The sequence below is a fragment of the Schistocerca americana genome, chromosome 4 (assembly GCF_021461395.2).
Source record: "Schistocerca americana isolate TAMUIC-IGC-003095 chromosome 4, iqSchAmer2.1, whole genome shotgun sequence".
Taxonomy (NCBI): domain Eukaryota; kingdom Metazoa; phylum Arthropoda; class Insecta; order Orthoptera; family Acrididae; genus Schistocerca; species Schistocerca americana.
In genome coordinates this window covers 774,991,695-775,014,364 of record NC_060122.1, presented here as the reverse complement: position 1 = coordinate 775,014,364, position 22,670 = coordinate 774,991,695, and the positions used below count along the sequence as shown (strand labels likewise).

Below are 22,670 nucleotides of genomic sequence, written 5' to 3'. Positions count from 1 at the left end.
TGTAATATCAGTGAGCCAGTGTTGGATTTGGCCAACTCATACAAACTCTTGGGTGTAATACTTTGTAGGGATATGAAATTGAATGATCACTTAAGTACAGTCGTGGGTAATGCAGATGGTAGACTTAGGCTTGTTGGTAAAATACTGCAAAGTGAAATCACTCTACAAAGGAGATTACTTACAAATCACTTGTGTGACTGGTTCTAGAATATTGCTCAAGTGTGTGGGACCTGTACCAGATAGGACTAACGGGGGATATTTAACATATACAGAGAAGGGCGCATGAATGGTCACAGGTTTGTTTAATCTGTGGGAGAGTCTCACAGAGATACTGAAGGAACTGAAATGCCAGACTCTTGAAGACAGACATTAACCATCCTGAGAAAGTCTTATTAACAAAGTTTCGAGAACCAGCTTCAAATGATTATTCTGGGGATATACTACAACCCCCTATGTATCACTCACACAGTGATCATGGGGATAAGATTATAATAATTACTGCACACATAGAGGCATTTAAACAATCATTCTTTCCACACTCCATAAGTGAATGGAGCAGGAAGAAATCCTAATAACTACGAGGGTTGTCCCAAGGGTAAGGTTCCCATTGAGCTACAGCCTCGATGGAAGGTGCTAGGCTAAATCCAATGACAGTGCCATGTGCAGTGGTTCACCTGCTCTCGAGCCCGCCCGTCCTTGATTCGCTACGTCTCTCAGTGTTGGCTTGGCAGCCATCAGAGATGGAAGTCTTGATCGCCGGTCCCGCCAAATGCGAGGTTCGAGCAGTAATCCAGTTTCTCCATGCAAGGATGTTACTGCCCATCTAGATTCATTGGCAACCGACTGAGGTTTATGGTGTAGAGTGCATGTCCATTCAGCACGTCCACAAATGGTGCAGGGCTTTTGCTGAGGGTTGCATGGAAGTTCACGATGAAGAACGGAGTGGAAGACTGCAAGTTTCAGATGCGAATGTCTAGAAATCGACAGTGAGCTGCTCAAAGATCGGAGGGTCACTGTACGGGAACTTGTTGAGTGCATTCCTGAAGCTTTCCATGGCACAATTGAAAGAACTTTTAACAGAAACCTTGGTTTATTGCGAGGTGTGTGCTCGCTGGGACCCCGAGCAGAGGTCACACGCTTCCTCAAAGGGTTGGCTGGAGACTTCTTTGACTTAGGAATGCAAAAGCTGGAGGACCGTCTTCAAAAGTATGTTGAAAAGAAAATGGAGAAAATATTGAAAAATAGATAAAAGTGTAAGCTTTTCAATGATGTATAAATTAATAATAATAGAAATAAATGTTTTCTATTTGTAAAAAAATATGGGAACCTTACATTTGGTACAACCCTCGTAGTACAATGGGAAATACCCTCTGCCAAGCACCTCACGTTGTTTCCAGATCATAGATGTAAATTTAGCTGTAGACATTAAAACACGAATAATCAGTACATCAGCAGCGATTGAGCAGCACTGCTGTGTGGCAGTAGCAGTCAACATGGGCCAAGGCGGTGCTGTTGCTACTGGAATACTGTTTATTCACGTGTTTTAATATAAAACAAGCCGATGCTTTTCATTGATACTGGGTGTCACATGAAAGTTAGATATGATGAGCAGTATTTGCTTGGGGTGACTTCAGCTGCACATCACAAAAACGAAATTGCAAATATAGCTAAAACATCTGAGCAAATGGGGCTGAGACTCTTATGACTCTTATTTTTATTTTGCAGTTTCTATTATTAATTGCAATAAATTATTTTGAATGAGATCCATGGAATAGATAACTAATTAACTTGTTTTTTTCCTTCCATACAGACAACTGACAATGTTCTGGAGACTGTTACTTCCTGTGATAAGTTATTGGCCATTATTCCAAATGTACGATGGGCAGAGCCAGTATTCAGTCTCGCATCTCAGCTTTTGGAAGCCTGCATAAAATTTATGGCCAGTCACTTCAGTGGGGTTTTGACATCAGACAGGTACGTTGTGCCTGTTTTAAGACTTTTTGTATATTGACCAACATGAACGATGGTACCATACATTCTTTTGTCTCTTTAGCACATGTATTTATTGAGCAAATAAAAATGATATTCATTTTTCCCCTCCTCTTCCCCCCCCCCCCCCCTCCGCCCCCCCCCCCCCTTGAAAAGAGGTTGTCTTAGTTCCTCCTACTCAATATGAAATTAATGTGTGTGACAGATTTTGTAGGTGTGAAAAAGAGAGCTTTAATAGCAATTTGAAGCAAAAGGAGCAAGTTTTGACTTGGACATTACAAATTGTAATCCAGCTGCAAAATCATAGAAATTGCATAGATTTAAGAATGTTTCATCACTAGCACTTCGGCCAACCCACATCCATTTGAACTTGCTTACTGTATTCATATCTATTTTTCCCTCTACAGTTCAAACCCCTCCCCCATTACACACACACACACACACACACACACACACACACACACACACTCTCTCTCTCTCTCTCTCTCTCTCTCTCTCTCTCTCTCTCTCTCTCTCTCTCTCTCTAATACCACATGACTGTTCGTCTTTCTATCAAAGAGACCATGTTTTCTCAATTCCATAAAGTACCTCCTCAGGTATTCAGTCTACCCATTAAATTTTCAGCACTCTTCTGTAGCATTACATTTCAAAAGCTTCTATTCTCTTGTTGTCTGAAGTGGACATCATCCATATTTCACTTTCCTACAAGGCTACATTCCATACGAATAACTCCAGAAAAACTTCCTAACTTATAAATTTAAATGATCAATGAAAAATCTCATATAAAGATGTGAAACAAATACTAACAAAGAGGTAGAGGGGCTGGCCAGTACTTACCTCAGCTCAGTACAGCCGATAGAGACACAAAAAACAGAACCGAAAATTTACATTCCTAGCTTTCGGAACAAATGTTCCTTCATCAGAGAGGAGAGAGGGGAAAGAAACCATGCCTCCATCCTTGCTACCCTCCCTGTTTTCCTTTCCCTGTTGCTTCATAACCTGGGTTGTGAGTAACTGAATCCACTTTCCCTTCTTCCCTTTCTTTCCCCTCTCTCCTCTCTGATGAAGGAACATTTGTTCCGAAAGCTAGGAACGTAAATTTGCGGTTCTGTTTTTTGTGTATCTATCGGCTGTACTGAGCTGAGGTAAGTACTGGCCATCCCCTCTATCTCTTTGTTAGTATTTGTTTCATAACTTATAAATTTATAATTAATGTTAACAGATTCCTCTTTTCTGGGCATGTGTTTCTTGCTATAGCCAGTCTGCATTTTTCAGCCTTTCTATTTCAGCCATCATCAGTTATTTTGCTACCAAATAGCAAAACTTGTGTGTTATAATTTATTTACCCTCTGAAGTTTGTTTCTTCATGTAAGGCAGACAGAGACAATAGGAGATACATGCAGCAGGTCACTCATAACATTTGAAGAATGACTGATTTCAAGTTTGTTGTCACACTTTCACAAACGACTCAGGATATCAGTCTCATTTTATAATGTGTTGTTGCAAGCTGGAGCAGTGTGTATCTTTTAGAGGTATGAATACCAGGTGTTCAATGTTTATTTCAGAAAATGGATAACACACAGTGTTGGTGGCTATTATAGGCACCTTATTATTACAATAATGGTAAGTGGTAAGTACTCGGTAACCACGTAGTTATTATTCGTCATCTTGACTTTACAGTACTCACTCGTCATTCATAGAGTTGCAAAAATACAGTTTAAGAATAATAATTTCAAGAATTTATGTGGCAGTCAGTGCTGTAAAGAGAAGTACTCTTCAGAAACAAACACAAATTCACATGTAGTTTTACATACTTTCAAGGGTTTGTTGATATGAAAAATAGTTTTAGGAAACTAGAATCGAACTCAAAATATTGGAGCATGACATTGAAATAGTGTTGAGCGTTATATTTGATGAGAAATTGTAGTGACTAGGTAACAATCTGGACAGCGCAGAGCATTGTCTTGAAGTCCGCCTCCCTTTTTGAGGATAGTGTTTAACTTCACACAGAATTCTGGCCAGTGGTAGCGGTAATGTGTGCTTACTTGTGTGACTGTGACTGTGACTGTGACTGTGTCTGCCTGAGGAGGAGCAGGGAGCCTCATGACGTCATTATAAGACTAGCAGCCTATAAGTAGCGGGTGGGGGGGTGAGCGCACACAAGCTACGGTAGACTACTTATGTGCACATTGATGGGAGAGGGGGAGGGTAGGAGAGGTGTATTTGGTATTTGTGTGTCACCACACGATACTTACACCTTGTGGCTGACAGGAGCAGGAAGGATTCACCCATTGAATTAAAAAAAAAAAAAAAAAAAAAAAAAAAAAAAGGATATTGCACACTGTTGTTCTTGGTTGTTACATTGTACGCAGGATCAATATCAGAAGTCTCAGGACAGGACAAACAAGTAGGGATACACAGTTGCAAATTAATGATTTAGAGCAGTGTGTGATTCTCACTTATTGGCCAAGGGCAGCAGCAATAAGGCACTGTCATGTGGGGTTGGGTGTTTTGTGGCACATATCAGAGCATGATAAGAGAGGTAACAGCACACTGTTATGCACTCTGGACAGTGTCTCTCAACACAGTTTTGTATACCAAAATAACTCTGGAAAAGGGGGAACAATGCTGCATGTAACCATACTCTTGTTCCTTTTTACTTAGTCATGATTCTACTTGGTTACAAAATTTCTGTCTCAGTTCATCATGGAGATGCAAAACACTATACATTATGCTGAATAACTCTGAACACTGATATCCTACCCACACTTACTGGCATTAAATTATACTAAATAATACTTACATAGAACAGCAGGGGTTGGTTCTTTAATACTAAAAATCAACTTATGTGGCCATCATGACACTTCTGTGACTTGAGTGAGTCCAGTCGGTCAGTAGTCTCAGTGTGCAGTGGTTAGTACTAGTCATTTTTACAAATTGCTCGATGGTGATAAAAGTGCTAGCCAGCTGTAAATCCTGCAAGTAATTTTATTATTGCTTTAAGAATTTTAGTTGTGTTGGGTTGGTAGCTTTATTATTGCAAAATGAAGCATTTTTGTAGGTACTTAAAAGGAGGGCGAAAATCTTGATTTGAACTTGAATGGACCAAGACTTTCACGTTCATTCAGCGCTTAAATGGCCGTCTGAACTGTCCTATTTGTCAGGAATTTTCACTCACAGCGCAAGTTGTCTGCTTTGAAAGACCTGGAAAAGGAAGATTTGTTGATTTTATAGGTTTTCACTGGATGTAACTTCTTACGAGGGTTCAAGACAGTCAAGCGGCAAGGCAGTGGTGAGGACCAGTGTCACGCCCGAGGCGTCATTGAGACAGCATTAAATAAACATCCATTCATTGCAGTTAGTTATACAGTAATTCAGCTCCTGCTGGCTACTACCTGGTAGCAGCCATGCTATGCCTCTGTTGCAGGAATGTGCTGATTGGCACATCAGTGCCCATGTGGAATCTGTGGTTGAAGCATCTAGTGTTGCCCAAGGTCTGTTCTATGGCCTTATGCAGGGCAGAGTGTTAGTTGGCATGACCCCACAGGTTAGCATGACAGCGGACATCTGCTGAAGCTGCAGCGCTCTTGTTGAGTGTAGTTGCACTTAGGTTTTCCTCCAATAATCTGCATACCCTCGATGGCGGCTGTCATATTGGCGGGTAAGTGGAAGTCCCAATAGCGACACAGAAGACAGCCCAACGGGTGATTCCAGAATTCGTGTTTACTAGTGGTACTGTAGAAGTGTCGGTGTGGGAACTTTTCAGAATATATCTCTTAAAGAACTCACAGTGGAATCCTGCAACAAACACCACTGATAATCTAATTTCTCCTACTTTTAGTTTGTTAATGTCAATATGCATTGTTCCATTTTTTTAAAAAAAGTGTATGTTTGCACAAAAATACACTTTCTAAGTATTACCACAATCTATTGACTGGCTAACGGTATGAGCCCTTGACTACCAATCCATTCTGTGAAAACCACACATCAATAGCACTTTCCATTTCCGCAATATTTGAGGTGCAAGTTTTATGAGATTCACACTGTAAATAATGCTACTTCTGTTTTGTAGTATCTCTGTTAGTAGAAACAGCCTCACATTATTTTAAATGGGCAGATCAATCAAAAAAAAAAAAAAAAAAAGAATTGAAAATTTTGTTAGTGTACTTTAATGAAAACACTATTCTTTCTTCTGATAACAGAGATAATTCAAATTAGAAGTAACATTAAATATATTCTATGATGTATACCAAATATAATCTTTGCATGAACAGCAATTGCCAGTGACAGCTGCATATATTTTATAAAAAAAAATCTAATACTGATTACATATATGTAAATATAAAATATGTAAGCATATTATCACATGAACATTACAAAATAATGTCACTGGGATACGTTAGAGAACACTACATACAAGGCAAGTAGAATTACAATAAACTGAAAAATCAGAGATGCATAAAGCTCTAGAATAAACAGTGTAAGTAATTTGTTATAAGAAATCTGTCTTTTGCGTAATATAGATACCGCTGATGATGAGCAATGCCCAAAATTAGTCCGGTGAAATAAAATACTACTACAAAGCAGTCTTTGTTGAACAGTTAGTTAGGCTGGTTTTACACTATCGTATTTCTTTGACCAAGAAATATGATCAAATATTCGTCAGCTTTCTTTGACAAAGATCTTCAATGTGGCGCTTAAAAGGGGTATTACACGTCGTCATGTTTTTCATCAGATTTCAAGATGGCAGACAACAACTTAATATGTGTTGCAGTTGCTTGTATCACAATTGCATTGTGCGTGTATTTGGAAGAAAAGTAGCAGAAAAAAGGAAGCATACTTGGAGGAAGCTGCACGTATTCCGTCGAGATAATAAAAGGATTCAGCAAAATTTGTTAAGAGAGCTGCAAGTGGAAGACGTCAAGTCTTATATATAAATTACTTACGAATGGATGAGAGTGTATCTCAGTATTTGCTCAGTAAAGTGCCTTCTCAAATTACAAAACAGAATACTTTCTTGAGAAATGCTGTATGTGCAGAAGACAGACAAACTATGACACTGTGATTTCTTGATACAGGAGAAAGCTACTCTAGTTTACAGCACAGCACTCTAATATCACATTGCACACTAACCAAAATAATTCCAGAAATGTGTGAAGCGATTTATATAGCACTGAAGAGGGGAGGTTGTAGCAGTGATTGTGGACATGAAGTCGCCTGCAGCATATTCCACCTGCCCATCAACACACAATTAATGGCATGCAATGTGCCAAAGGAACACACCAGCTTTGAAGCCATGTTTACAAGCACACTGCTGACTACAGAGACGTCAAATAGCTTTAGTGATGCCAGTGCTGCAGTTGGTTACATTTCACATCGACATAAATATCTGACATATCAACTTCGACAAAGAAATATGATAGTGTAATACCAGCCTTAATAAGTGACACATTTACAAGTTGTACAAGCTGCAGAGCACCAGATTTACAGGAAATTCTTTAAACAGAGTTTATTAAGCTAATTTTATGGAGCATTGTGGAGAGAATGAATATGTAATGTCGAGTATTGAGAAAGATTTATTGAAATCATTTGGACCATATAAAGAGGATGAAGAAAATAAGATAGATGAAACCAGTGTTTGTTTATTCTTATAACTACAGCCTGTTATCTGGGAAAGTAACATAGGCCATATAACTCCTATTTATGTGGATAATAAAACATGTATTAATTAATTAATTAATTATTCCCGGTACTTATATGGAAAATAAAACCAATATCAAAGACGAATATAGATGGGAAGTTGGATGTGGAGAAGCTTAGCAAATGTACCTTGATCAGATTGAGGACATTTTTAGCAAATCTCAGCTTAGGAGTCCCTGATTAAGTTAATAAAATTGTACCTACCTGTACAGCTTAAGTTTTAAAAAAATGGCTCTCAAAAGAAAAATTACTCACTTTGCTGTTGATATTTGCTCTTTCGACTAATGGGTTTGGTGACCACTGACCTAGAGGCTTCCGGCAGGATCTGCATCAGAAGCCATTGCTGTGTTTGCTGCACTCTTTGTGTGCATGGAAGACAAGCATGCACATATATTGTCAAGTTACATTGCAGATTTCACAACCAGTAACAAGTGGCAACTCGAGCAGTACAGCTCGCTTGCTGCTGTGGCAAGCTGGGCTTTTATTGTCTCTTTGAGATTTCAGTATTACTAACACACTTCTGAGAGTCTTACAATACAGTAAATTGTCTTCGAATACAAAATCTGGGAGAGTGGCATACTAACAACAAGTAGCGTCCTCTCTTTGCACCTCTCTGCTCCATTATAAGCATTTGATCTGCTTCCATTGTACAGACCTTCCTACTTGAGACATTTTTACGAAGTTTTCCCAATTTATGACATAGTTTGTAATCATACTCACTGACCTTCAATGCCCAACGTGTTAAACACTACTAGGGTCATTCAAATTGAGTAGCCACAAAAGGGCAGCATGGTCAGTTACCACCATGAACTTCTTGCCTACAAATAGCACTTAAAGTAATTGATTCCAAACACCAAGCTAACAATTCCTGTCTGTTGCGTTGTAATTAACTTAAAGCTTATTGAGTTGTCGATAGGCATAACTAATCAGTTTTTCTTCACCGTCCCGTTTCTGACTCAGAATGCACCCTACAGCAAATTCAAATGGCACATGACTATATAAACGGCTTCTCAAAATCAGGGTGTATCAGCAAATGGGAATGTATTAACATATCTTTGATCTGTTGTATTAATGACTGACATTCTGCAGTCCGTCCAAATGTTATTCCTGGTTTCAACAACATTGTTAATGGTTTAGTTACTATGGCATAGTCTTTTACAAAATGATGATGTAAATATGCAAAATCAATAAAATTCTGTAATTCTTTGACAATACCAAGTGCAGGAAAATTGTCTACCGTATGGGTCATGTTTTACACCTACCGATGTAATTATACAGCTCAGGTACAGAACCTGTGATGCCACGAAGCATTTCCAATTTCGGGCTCAAATGTGCTTTCTGTAATCATGACAGTACACTTGACAACCATTTAGCATGTTCTTCAATTGTTCTAAAGGGTACAGTAATGTCATCTAAATAGACTAAGCACATTGTTGGCCTCAACCCTCTCAACAAGTTTGCATGTCACTGAAATGTGGTGGATGCATTCCTTAAACTGAAAGTATCCTTAAGAACTCATATACCTAGGAGGGCACTACAAAACCAGTTCTCAGTGTCTCTTGGGGTGAAGGTACCGTGATTTCATATCTAAAGTGCTAAAGAATTTACAGTTCCCAGTGTATTTGATGTTTAATTGATACAAGGCAGTGGCTCTATATGCGGCATTCTAACTGTGTTTACAGTGTTATATCCATAAATAAATGTTGGGTCTTTATACCATTAATGGACTGTTTCGGGACAACCATTATTGATGATGCCCATGGACTAGAGGAGGGCTGTATAATTCCAGCATTGAGTTGTTGCTGAAACTCTCATCCACAACTGACTGCAAGTGATGCAGAATTCTGTAAGGCTTTTGTGCTATCAGTCTGGCAACTCCAGTCAAAATTTTATGGTGGGCTATGTTATCTTCAATCAACCATGCAAATTCATCTTATGATTGGATACAAATGCCCCTTCTCAGGCTCAGACAAGTTTAATAATTTTTCGTGCAAGTGATTGGGTAGACTTCTTTTATAGGCTGTGATTTCTGATTTCTGCTTCTATATTTTTCTGAAACTGTTTTCCCCTGCCAAGAGGTAAAGAGGTAACTCACTAATATCTTCTGTGTATTGACCAGTATAGACCCAAGGGTTTTACGGCGTCCCTTATGCTATATCTGTCTAGACATACTTAGAAACTTATTCTCTTTTTTACCATTTATGCCATACAGAGATCTCATATTATTTGTACTTGAAGTGTATTCAGAATCTCATTCTGGGTCAGTGGGTCAACCAGGAAATAGCTCCATCAGGGTCTTGGGTTTTGGCTGTTTCCCAGAGACTTTTTCCTGTAACGTTGCATATAGTTCCATGGGTGTTGGCACTTAACACCAGGATATATGATTCATCAGAATTTCGGGGAATGGGCACCTTCCCTGGAGTTCCTCACATCCTTTTAGTGTGATCACTGCCAAAGTGATTAATTATTTCGCTGAATTGAACTGTCTGCGAATTGTAGTCAACCACATCCTGGAATTGGCACAGAAAGTCATTTCCCAGGCTGGTGTTAAAATCCTGACCTCATTTCTGTAGTGCTTCCACTGCATATTCATATCTGTTCCTGTCAGTTGACAGATTAACGTGACATGTTCCCACTGAATTAATTATTTCAATCCCCTAACTACTGATATGATAGCAGGGTGGCTTTAGCATCCACTTCTTGCCAGGAGGTAAGAACAGAGTGCACACATGGGCTCTCATGTAGATTAAAATTTTTCCTTCTTTTCAATTATGTTTGGCCTGTTCTATCTCACTGCTACACCCCCCCCCCCCCCCCCCTCCCCTTCCATGCATTTTGCTGATTCAGTTCTCAATTGTCCTCAAAATTTCTGGTACCTGCCCCAGTCACAGTTGACTTTACTTTACACTTGAGTGCATATTTCATCCAAATGTTTGATATCGTGGCATTTAGGACAAAAAGGAACTCAACAGCAGTCAGCAGTGTTGCCAGATTGGTTCTAGTGCCTGCAATTTGTTTCGTCGGTGGCCACACGACGGGTCTTGTCATTGCATGAGGGTGTGAAAACAATTTGTCTTGCTTCTTCATGCAACACTGATAAGTTGACCGCTTCATACAGTGACTGACTCCTGGGAGTTTCACTGGCATATCATTCATTCCTCTGTTTGCTGTGACCTTACTTTACCAGAACATTAGCTTGTTTGCCAATGATGCTGTAGTCTACAGGAAAGCAGTATCACACAAAAGTTGTGAACAAATCAATGAGAATTTGCAGCAAATAAATGCGTGGTATAATGACTGGCAGTTATCTCTCAATATTAGTAAGTGTAACCTACTGCGTATAACACATGGCTTGGTGGCTGGCAGAGTATATGTGTAGATGTAGAACATATAATACTAATGTGTTCAAATAATGAACAACTAAAAATCGATAGTGTTCAGCATTTGGCACTGTAAACAAACAGAACTTCAATTGACTTGATGATTTACCTTTGTGTTTAGGTTGTGGAACCTCACAGACACTGGCCCACAACATGGAAAATTGCCCCACTCCTCCTGGCTGTCCATGTCAAGATCAATCTTCTGGGTTCTTTGCATCTGATGTTGTGGATAATGTACGGACAGTTGAGCTGCTTCTCCATTTCCTCTAAGAATGTGATTTTTTACTTTTGGATCTAATGCTATTGGGGTGAGGGCACAGTGGTTTGGGTTTGGGTTTGGGTGTCTCCTGCTGCATACAGGGCCTGGTAGGCACTTGACCTTACCTCCTTTGCCACTCACTCTATTCATCTCTCTTTTGCTCTATTTTTAATTACTTTTAGATGTAGTTGGTCCTCTTTTTTGTCGTACCTTACTTTTTGAGGAGTGTACCTTCATGCAGCACTCTTTATTCTTGCTAGTAGCTGATGATGAAAGAACAGTTGAAATGTTTTGCTTCTACCTGGAGAGTGGGTTCTGTTCCCATCTTTAATACTTTGACTATAATGGGTATGGGGCCAGACAGGTGTGGGAGGGACACTCCTCTGTCACATGCCAAGTCCCGGGGGACACTCGGCTGCACCAACCCACCTTCAGATCCAGTTACTTGTCTCACCTTATTTTACTGTTGTCATTTCTACAAACGTTTATTACATTTTTAGCCATTTCACTTTTACTACTATGTATCTCCTCTTGTCCTGGTTTGAAGGAATTATTTATTCCGTTTGTCTTGCACCTACATTGGATTATTGGGTGGTCAGATGAGGGTTAGGTGCCTCTCATTGCATATGGGCCCTGGGGTGGGGGGGCTTGTCTGCTCTCTGACCTGCAGACCAGCTCAACCCATACTTTCATCTATTTTTAAATTATTTCTTGTTTGTGGCATCAGTATTGCTATGTGTCTCAGTATTATCATTTCTATATGCTACCACAGTTAAATAAGAGTTTATTCTATTGTATTACAATGGGCGTCCATGATCTCTTTCCCCATCTCAGAGGCTCCTCTCTATATAATCAGTGGGATATAATATATTTAATGTAAAGTAATAGGCTTGCTTCACCAACAGTAGAATGGCAGTCAGCATTTTCAAGCTAAGTGAGGAGTAAATAAGAAATTAATACACAGATTTGATTATGAGCATGGTTCCAAAGGAATCATTACCTCATTTTACAAGTTGATCCTCGGTGCTCTCTATCAGTATGTACTGTTGTTTTATGATGTCATTAATTTGAGTCCTGCGTGGTATGGACACAGTGTGTTTCAAATTATGTTAAGTTACTAATTGAAGTGGCAATATGGTGTGCCTACATGTGTTTTTGCATTAATGTGAATGTTTTCCAGTATTTTGTATAGCATTATTAGCATTCACAATTATTGTGCAGCTTTCTGTCATTGGCAAAAGATTCAAGTTGGAACATCAGCCAATTGGAAGATAGCCTTATGGCTGCAACAGATCGGTTACCACCAGACCAGGCATGCCAAAGTTATGCCCATTTACATCACATACTGTGTGCTGCAAAGTCTTCAGAACCTCAGCCAGAGGTGCCATGGAGTTCAGTAAGTTATTTCTGTCTTTCTATTTTGCTGCTAATAAAAGCCTAGAGAGCAATTATAAAATTTGAATTTTTGGAACACAGTAAGAATTACCTTTATAATTTTGTGCAAAACTGCTCTTTGTGCTCTTATTTATTTTAGTTTGTATTGTCCTTATTTGTTCATTTACAAGGTCTGTCTGTAAATTGCGATGAATGGTCTCAGGCGATATGTTTTGCAGTAAATCCCATTAGAGAGACAGCAACAGAAAAAACAGTAAATTATGGTTCTCTGAAAATGAGTTCTCCCTAAATTTTGGGGGGGGGGGGGGGAACCACTACATTCGGTGTGACAAATAGTCATACTAACAATTGGTGTAGCACATGTGCAGAAGTCAGTAAATATCGTACAGTCCTCCAAATTTTTGGGTGCACAGTTTGATGAAAACTTGAACTGGAAAAGGGATATTACTGAGCTTCTCAAACAATTAAGTTCAGGTACTTTTGATCTTCGTGTAATTGCTAATCTTGCAAACAAATGTATCAGTCTCCCTACATAATTTGCATATTTACACACAATAATGGCTTGTGGAATAATTTTTGGGGTAACTCTTCACTTGGAAAGAAAGTATTGATTGCACAAAAGTAAGCAGTAAGAATAATATGTGGTGTTCATCCATGGACATCATGTAAGTATCTCTTCAAGGAGTTAGGCATTTTAACTGCGCCTCACATTACATATTTTCACTAATGAAATTCATCATAAATAATCCATCACAATTCAAGAAAAACAGTGATGTACATACGTACAATGCTAGAGGGAAAAGTGACCTTTATTACCCATTGTTAATGCTGTCAGTTGCTCAGAGATTAGTTCAATATGAAACTTTAAAAATCTTTAATAATTTGTCCCATAACACAAAATGTCTGACTGGTAATGAAGCAAGTTTTAAATCTAATTTAAAATCGTTTCTCAAAGACAGCTTCGTCTATTCCATTGATGAATTTCTGCTCAAAAACTGGTATCCAGTAAAAAAAGAAAAGAAAAGAAAGAAAAATCTTGCTTGTAAGTGTAGTTGCATGACTAGGAAAAAAATGATAATGTGTTCATCAATGTTAACACTAATTATGAATATGTATCCTGTGAACTGACTCATTCCACGAATCGTTCAAGTGGTCTATGGAGCATGTGACTAACTAACTGACTACTAAGAGAAACAAGGGTTACGAACAAAATATCTGTACTGACCTTCAGAGTAATCACCATTAGCTACAACACCCCTTGTGACATTCGTTGTAAGGCTGTGGGAAACTGTCAACAAATGCTATTTTTGGAATTGCTTGAAGCACTGCAGTTGCATGGTATTGGATATCCTCATCATTGCAGTAGATGAAACCTGGTGCTACCAATATGATGCGGAGACCAAGTGAGAATCAGTGGCATGGTGTTCATCTTCCCTGCCTCTGTTGGGTAGAAGTTTGTGATGGCTTAAGCTCTTGCTGCCAAAGAAAGATGATCATCATTATATTAATCTTGCATTTTGTCAGCTGACTATCTTTGGGGGAGGGGGCGGGGGAAGATGATGATCACCGTGCCATAGGCTGTCTCTTGGTCTCCAGATCATATTGGTCTCATCTTCTGCAGTTATGCCAATAGGCAACCGGTGATCATGGTGCTTTGAATTATTCCACAAGAACCATTTGCTGATAGTTTCCAACATCCTTACAGCCAATGTCAGAAGGATGTAGTAGTTAATTGTGATTACATTGAATGTCAGGAAAGGTATTTTGTTTGTAACTCTTCTTTTCTGTATTTTCTGAGGTTATTCACTGAATTTTTTACACACACCTTGTGTATAGATAACCCTGCAGTCACCAAGGTGTTTCTCAACCAGCTTGTTTGGTAAATGAAACAGATATTAAATTTGACCAAAAAATGCAGAAAAATGGCCTATGAATACATTATTAATCAAGGCATTGCCTCACCATAAAACATCCATAGTCAGATAATATCTCCTGGTGAAATTTAATGTGATCTTATGTTCCACATAATGCAAATAACTGGAAGCGACTGCAAGTAAGTGGGATATGGTGCATTGTATTAATGTAGGTAAAACTGTGTGCAAATTGTATTGTGAACTTTGACATAATATAGGACTGGAGCATTTTATTGAGTTGACAATATTTTATTTATGGCAGTACAGGAATCTGAATTGTTGTTGTTGTGATCTTCAGTCCAAAGACTGTTTTGATAATGTAGCTCTCCATACTGCTGTGTCCTGCGCGAACCTCTTCATCTCCGAATAATTACTGCAACCTACAGCCTTCTAAATCTGCGTACTGTATTCATCTCTTGGTCCCCCCTCTAAGATTCTTAGCTCCCACACATCCCTCCAGTACTAAATTAGTAATCCCTTGATGTCTCAGAATGTGTCCTATCAATCAATCAATCAATCAATCAATCAATCCCTTCTTTTGGTCAAGTTGTGTCACAAATTTCTTGCTTCCATAGTTTTATTCAATATTTCCTCATTAGTTACATTATCGACCCATCTAATCTTCAGCATTCTTCTGTAGCACCACATTTGAAAAGCTGCAATCCTCTTTTTTTTCTAAACTATATATCGTCCATGTTTCATTTCCATACATGGCTACTCTCCAGACGAAAACCTACAGAAAAAAATTGCAAACACTTAAATCTGTATTTGATGTTGACAAGTTTCTCTTATTCAGAAATGCTTTTCTTACCATTGCCAGTCTACATTTTATATTTGCTGTGTCATCCGAACAAGACACAGCCAGGGCAAAAGCACCACAGGCGCAAAGTTGCGAGCTGGTGCCAGTGCCAGAGACTCACCACTTGCAGAAGTTCCATCAGTGCCACAGGCAGCACTGGGGATGAAGATATCGACTTCGCCTCGGCCAGTTGTTGGCCAATTACAATCCGCCAATGACCAGGTGACAATGGACAGAAGCCTACTTGGAAAATAGAAGAGCAGCTTTCACCCCCATGGTTATAGATCATCATCCAGGGCTGACTTGACAGTCAATGTTGTTTAGTGAACTCATGCAATTGAACAGACAGTTGTTGTAATTACATTTCCTATGTATTGTGAAGTTTACCTACAGTCAGTTGCACTTAGCCGTTGAGGGGCTTTTTTTGTATGCTACATGCAGTGTTGCAGACTTGATCATGCCACAAGTCACAAAGATGAGTAAACCTTTTTAACTCATTTAACAATGAAAACAATCAATTATTGACAAAATTATTTAATTGTATAGATAAAAATCTACGGCAGCAGAACACACACATAAAAGACGGTGGCAATTGGCAAGCTTTCGGATCCAGTGGCTCCCCCTTCAGGCAGAAGGGTTGAAGGGGAAGGAAGAGGGGTGAAGGAAAAGGACTGGAGAGGTCTAGGAAAAGGGGGAGATTTCAGGAAAGCCTCCCAGAACTGCGGGTCAGTGGAGGCTTACCATATGGGATGAGAAGGAAAGACTGATTGTTGGGGACTGCATCGGGAGAGATTTGATTTTCGTTTTCAAATCTCATCGTTATCAGGAGAAAGAAAACTGGCATTCTACGGATCGGAGTGTGGAATGTCAGATCCCTTAATCGGGCAGGTAGGTTAGAAAATTTAAAAAGGGAAATGGATAGGTTAAAGTTAGATATAGTGGGAATTAGTGAAGTTCGGTGGCAAGAGGAACAAGACTTCTGGTCAACAAGTGAATACAGAGTTATAAATACAAAATCAAATAGGGGTAATGCAGGAGTAGGTTTAATAATAAATAGGAAAATATGAACGTGGGTAAGCTACTACTAACAGCATAGTGAACGTATTGTAGTGGCCAAGATAGACACGAAGCCCATGCCTACTACAGCAGTACAAGTTTATATGTCAACTAGCTCTGCAGATGACAAAGAAATGTATGATGAGATAAAAGAAATTGTTCAGGTAGTGAAGGGAGACGAAAATTTAATAGTCATGGGTGACTGGAAGTCGACAGTAGGAAAAGGGAGAGAAGGAAACATAGTAGGTGAATATCGATTGGGGCTAAGAAATGAAAGAGGAAGCCGTCTGTTAGAATTTTGCACAGAGCATAACTTAATCATAGCTAACACTTGGTTCAAGAATCATGAAAGAAGGTTGTATACATGGAAGAACCCTGGAGATACTAGAAGGTTTCAGATAGATTATATAATGCTAAGACAGAGATTTAGGAACCAGATTTTAAATTGTAAGACATTTCCAGGGGCAGATGTGGACTCTGACCACAATGTATTGGTTATGAACTGTAGATTAAAACTGAATAAACTGCAAAGTGGTGGGAATTTAAGGAGATGGGACCTGGAAAAACTGAAAGAACCAGAGGTTGGACAGAGTTTCAGGGAGAGCATAAGGGAACAATCAACAGGAATGGGGGAAAGAAATACAGTAAAAGAAGAATGGGTAGCTTTGAGGGATGAAGTAGTGAAGGCGGCAGAGGATCAAGTAGGTAAAAAGACGAGGGCTAGTAGAAATCCTTGGGTAACAGAAGGGATTCTGAATTTAATTGATGAAAGGAGAAAATACAAAAATGCAGCAAGTGAAGCAGGCAAAAAGGAATACAAACGTCTCAAAAATGATATCGACAGGAAGTGCGAAATGGGTAAGGAGGCATGGCTAGAGGACAAATGTAAGGATGTAGAGGCTTATCTCACTAGGGGTAAGATAGATACCACCTACAGGAAAATTAAAGAGACCTTTGGAGATAAGAGAACCACTTGTATGAACATCAAGAGCTCAGATGGAAACCCAGTTCTAAGCAAAGAAGGGAAAGCAGAAAGGTGGAAGGAGTATATAGAGGGTCTATACAAGGGCGATGTACTTGAGGACAATATTATGGAAATGGAAGAGGATGTAGATGAAGATGAAATCGGAGATACGATACTGCGTGAAGAGTTTGACAGAGCACTGAAAGACCTGTGTCGAAACAAGGCCCCGGGAGTAGACAACATTCCATTAGAACTACTGATGGCCTTGGGAGAGCCAGTCATGACAAAACTCTTCCATCTGGTGAGCAAGATGTAAGAGACTGGTGAAATACCCTCAGACTTCAAGAAGAATATAATAATTCCAATCCCAAAGAAAGCAGGTGTTGACAGATGTGAAAATTAGCGAACTATCAGTCGCAGCTGCAAAATACTAACACGAATTATTTACAGACAAATGGAAAAACTGGTAGAAGCCGACCTCGGGGAAGAGCAGTTTGGATTCCGTAGAAATGTTGGAACACATGAGGCAATACTGACCTTACGACTTATCTTAGAAGAAAGATTAAGGAAAGGCAAACCTACATTTCTAGCATTTGTAGACTTAGAGAAAGCTTTTGACAATGTTGACTGGAATACTCCCTTTCAAATTCTAAAGGTGGCAGGGGTAAAATACAGGGAGCGAAAGGCTATTTACAATTTGTACAGAAACCAGATGGCAGTTATGAGAGTCGAGGGGGATGAAAGGGAAGCAGTGGTTGGGAAGGGAGTGAGACAGGGTTGTAGCCTCTCCCCGATGTTATTCAATCTGTATATTGAGCATGCAGTAAAGGAAACAAAAGAAAAATTCGGTGTAGGTATTAAAATCCATGGAGAAGAAATAAAAACTTTGAGGTTCACCGATGACATTGTAATTCTGTCAGAGACAGGAAAGGACTTGGAAGAGCTGCTGAATGGAATGGACAGTGTCTTGAAAGGAGGATATAAGATGAACATCAACAAAAGCAAAACGAGGATAATGGAATGTAGTCGAATTGAGTCGGGTGATGCTGAGGGAATTAGATTAGGAAATAAGACACTTAAAGTAGTAAAGTAGTTTTGCTATTTGGGGAGCAAAATAACTGACGATGGTCGAAGTAGAGAGGATATAAAATGTAGACTGGCAATGGCAAGAAAGCGTTTCTGAAGAAGAGAAATTTGTTAACATTGAGTATAGATTTAAGTGTTAGGAAGTCGTTTCTGAAAGTATTTGTATGGAGTGTAGCCATGCATGGAAGTGAAACATGGACAATAAATAGTTTGGACAAGAAGAGAATAGAAGCTTTCGAAATGTGGTACTACAGAAGAATGTTGAAGATTAGGTGGGTAGATCACGTAACTAATGAGGAGGTATTGAATAGGACTGGGGAGAAGAGAAATTTGTGGCACAACTTGACTAGAAGAAGTGATCGGCTGGTAGGACATGTCCTGAGGCATCAAGGGATCACAAATTTAGCATTGGAGGGCAGCGTGGAGGGTAAAAACCGTAGAGGGAGACCAAGAGATGAATACACTAAGCAGATTCAGAAGGATATAGGTTGCAGTAGGTACTGGGAGATGAAAAAGCTTGCACAGGATAGATTAGCATGGAGAGCTGCATCAAACCAGTCTCAGGACTGAAGACCACAACAAAAACAAAAACAACAACAACAACAACAACAACAATCTCATCTGATTCAGTCCCCAACAATCAGTCTTTGATCTGGGTGGCTGTGACATGGCACATTGTTATCCATAAAAATTCAAACATTGGTTAGTAACATGAAGTCCATGAATGGCTGCAAATAGTCTCCAAGAAGTTCAGTTGGACTAGAGGACCCTGTCTATTCCTTGTGGACACAGCCCACACCATTATGGAGCCACCACCAGCATGCATAGTGCCTTGTTGACAGCATGGCTTCATGGCGTCTGCACCACACTCGAACCCTACAGTCAACTCTTACCAACTGAAATTGGGATTCACCTGTCAAGGCCATGGTTTTCCAGTCACCTGGGACCAAACAGATATGGCCATGGGTCCAGGAGAGGTGCTGCAGGCAAGGTTGTGCTGTTGGCAAAGGCACCCGCATCTTTCGTCTGCTGCCATAGCCCATTAATGCCATATTTTGTTGCAGTATCTTAACAGATACATTTGATGTACATCTCATATTGATTTCTGTGATTATTTCACCCAGTATATGTGTCTGTTGGCAATGACAAATCTGCACAAACGCTGTTGCTGTCTGTCGTTAAGTGAAGGCTGTGTCAGCTGCTGCATTGTCTGTGGTGAGAGGGAACACTTGAATTTTGGCATTCTTGGCATAATCTTGACACTGTGGAACTCAGATTATTGAATTCCCTAATGAGTACAGAAATGTAATGTCTCATGTGCTAGCTCCAACTACCATTCCGCATTCAAAATCTATTAATTCCTTCTTGCGGCCAAAGTCACATTGGAAACTTCTTCACATGAATCATCTGAGCACAGATGTCAGCTCTGCCAATGCACTGTCCATTTGTACCTTGTGTACATGACTCTGTCGCCACCTGTGTATGTGCATATTCCATGATTTCTGTCACCTCTGTGTATTACACTATAATCTCTCTTCCTTACTTCCTTCATTTTTTCGGGATAACCAGTAAAAATTAACAGCAAATATACAGTTACTTATAGTGCTGATGTGTTGGGTATCACACGATTAAAAAGCTTCGCCACTATATTTTCATCATTCGTTTGTTTATTGGAAATAACAATTTTAATTAATTAATTCCCATTGAATAAATGTGAAGAAGCTTCTTTAATGTGTGAAAATCCAGAGAGGGAGTTGGATATTGGGGTGAAAGGGGAGGGGGGAGGGAGAGGGGGGGGGGGCATAAATTTACATGGATTACACTCTGTACGTTGGCTTGAACACTATGGAGCTTCATAAGTTTAACCAAAATGAGGTAATGTTCCATTGTGATTCTCCATGTGAAAGACAAAAGTGTGTAGACAATGAGTGTTTTTCTGCCAGACCCACTCCTCAGTAGTACAAAGGAAAGAAAGAAAGAAATGCATTACATATTGCAAAACTAATTATTTGTATCACAAGTGAAGAGAAGTAGCAAACTGTAAGGGTTGTATGGAGAAAACGAAAATGGCAACAGCATGTATTATTTTGAAATAGTTAACTGTGAGTTTTCACTGGAAAGATGGTCAGCATCAACAGAGAGCTAGTGGATAGATTAAATACAGTATATTCTCAATCAGTCATGGTAATATGAGGGAAGAGATACACAAATAATTGACAACCGCAAAAAATAAAGATATTTTCAAACATATATTTGGGACAATTTCTACTGGACATGTAGTACGGCAGTCTCGATGACCGAACACCTCTTCAGAATACCCATAATAAATTTTGGGACTTTGATACATCGAGACAGATGCTGTAGAAAAGGAGCATCAAAAGAAACCATTAGAAATATTTTTCTTTATGCTGTGTGTTCTGCATCAAGGAAACTGTGTGAATCGTTAGGTGGGCATCTCTCATCCTCGGGTCTGAGTGACCTACCCTTCTTTCTTAACCTTCCTCAACCTCCAGGAGCTATTAGCTCTGAAAGCTAGGCAATGTGTCAATCCTTCTTTTGTGTGTGTATTGGTACTACTTTACATTTCGTCTCGTGAAGGTAAGTAGATCCCAGAAATTGTGTCTCTTAATTTATTAGTGTCATTGATTCAGTTTTCCTTTGGTACAACTAATCTTTCAGTAGTATTTGTGCACGCTCTGGTGTGGCTTGGTGCAGTCTTCTTCGGCTACTGGTCTGGCATAGCGGCTGCTGCACCCCTTATTGGTCAGCAATTCCGTGCTGCTGGTCCCTGAATGCAAAATAGAAAACAGTATTGTCAGTTTACGTTTAGCACATATATATAGTATTTGAATGAGTGTTATTTGGTGTCATTGCACAGTTTCTCACCCTCCCCCACCGCCCCTCCCCCTTTTTTTCGCAGTATTAAGGATAAAATATTGTCAAAATAAGATATTTCTGCAAAACATCTGCAGATCATCAAATTTTGGTTAAGTGTAGTATGATGTATTTTGTTGTTGCAGTGCTTTTTGGAGCTGTTAGAACGATTACAAAAAAGGGTGGAAGTCAGCCTGGTGCGGCAGGCCCCCCGTGCTGCCCGAAGCCCCTCTTGGTTACTAATGGAACCTGAGCTGCAGCGTAGGATTCAGGAAGCTGCTTGTCTCGTATTGATGCCAAGTGATGAGACACACAGGTCACGTCATGTCAGCCTTTCTGCGAGGGTAAGTTTGTGTTTGACGCTGGTAGAGTACTACTTCTTCTCATATGCACATATTTTGACATCTTTGACATTCAGATACCAGGACAACATTGTTTTGGGTTTTGAGTTAAAGATATTAAATAATCCTCATGTCCAGCAGGTGGTGTGTTTAGTCCTTATGGCCAAAGAAGTTATCTCTGCATCTGCAAATTGCATTTGTGATCTGTATTCAGAAGCTTATTAATATCATTGTTGATGTTGCTGCTCTCTTTTAAAATGGGGTAGGAAAACTTTTATTCTGCAGGATTGTTGGAACAACTATGTTTTGTCCTAGGGAAAACTCACCATAATTAACCTTGTGTATACACCAGATATTTTAATATGTATGTTACAGCACAGCTCTACAAGCAGTTCAGGATCACGCAGTCTGGACTTAAGACAGGTTAAATTGGCTATGACCCAGCAAGCTAGACGAACTGCATCAGGTGGAAGAGTCTCAGCCTTGCGTGCAGATAGCAGTAATACATCACGCAAGCAGCAGCAGCAGCAGCAGCAGCAACAACAACAACACCAACAGCAGCAGCTGCAGCAGATGCCTGGGCAGCAGTCACATCAGCAGCGACAGCATCCATCGGGTTCTGTTGCACATAAAAATGGAGAAGTTAAAACGCAAGAGGTAAAACTACTATGTATAGCATACTCATCAGAAAGTCGTTATTGCACGTAAAGAAAAGAAAATATTAAAACAGAAACACTAACTTTTGTTTTCAAATATGTATTTTTAGAGTAATGAGATAGGACAGTAGAGACATTAATTTGAATGATGTGATAACATGAGTGTGCTTAATGCTGAACAGATAAGATAGAGAATGTGTTGTGTCTGTAGTTTGTACAAGATGTGAGTGCATTTTTTTTGCTGAAGATGGCTTTGGC

At 39.5% G+C, this 22,670-nt stretch overlaps 1 protein-coding gene across 1 annotated transcript in view; it reads left to right on the top strand.

The window, feature by feature from the left end:
• Positions 1 to 22,670, top strand: part of LOC124612306 — a 209,069-nt gene that overhangs the window by 152,965 nt on the left and 33,434 nt on the right. The window contains exons 8-11 of the mRNA XM_047140422.1: positions 1,811 to 1,974; positions 12,550 to 12,724; positions 21,562 to 21,759; positions 22,132 to 22,413. Of these exons, the coding sequence (XP_046996378.1) occupies positions 1,811 to 1,974; positions 12,550 to 12,724; positions 21,562 to 21,759; positions 22,132 to 22,413 (819 nt within the window). The remainder of the gene's footprint in view (positions 1 to 1,810; positions 1,975 to 12,549; positions 12,725 to 21,561; positions 21,760 to 22,131; positions 22,414 to 22,670) is intronic.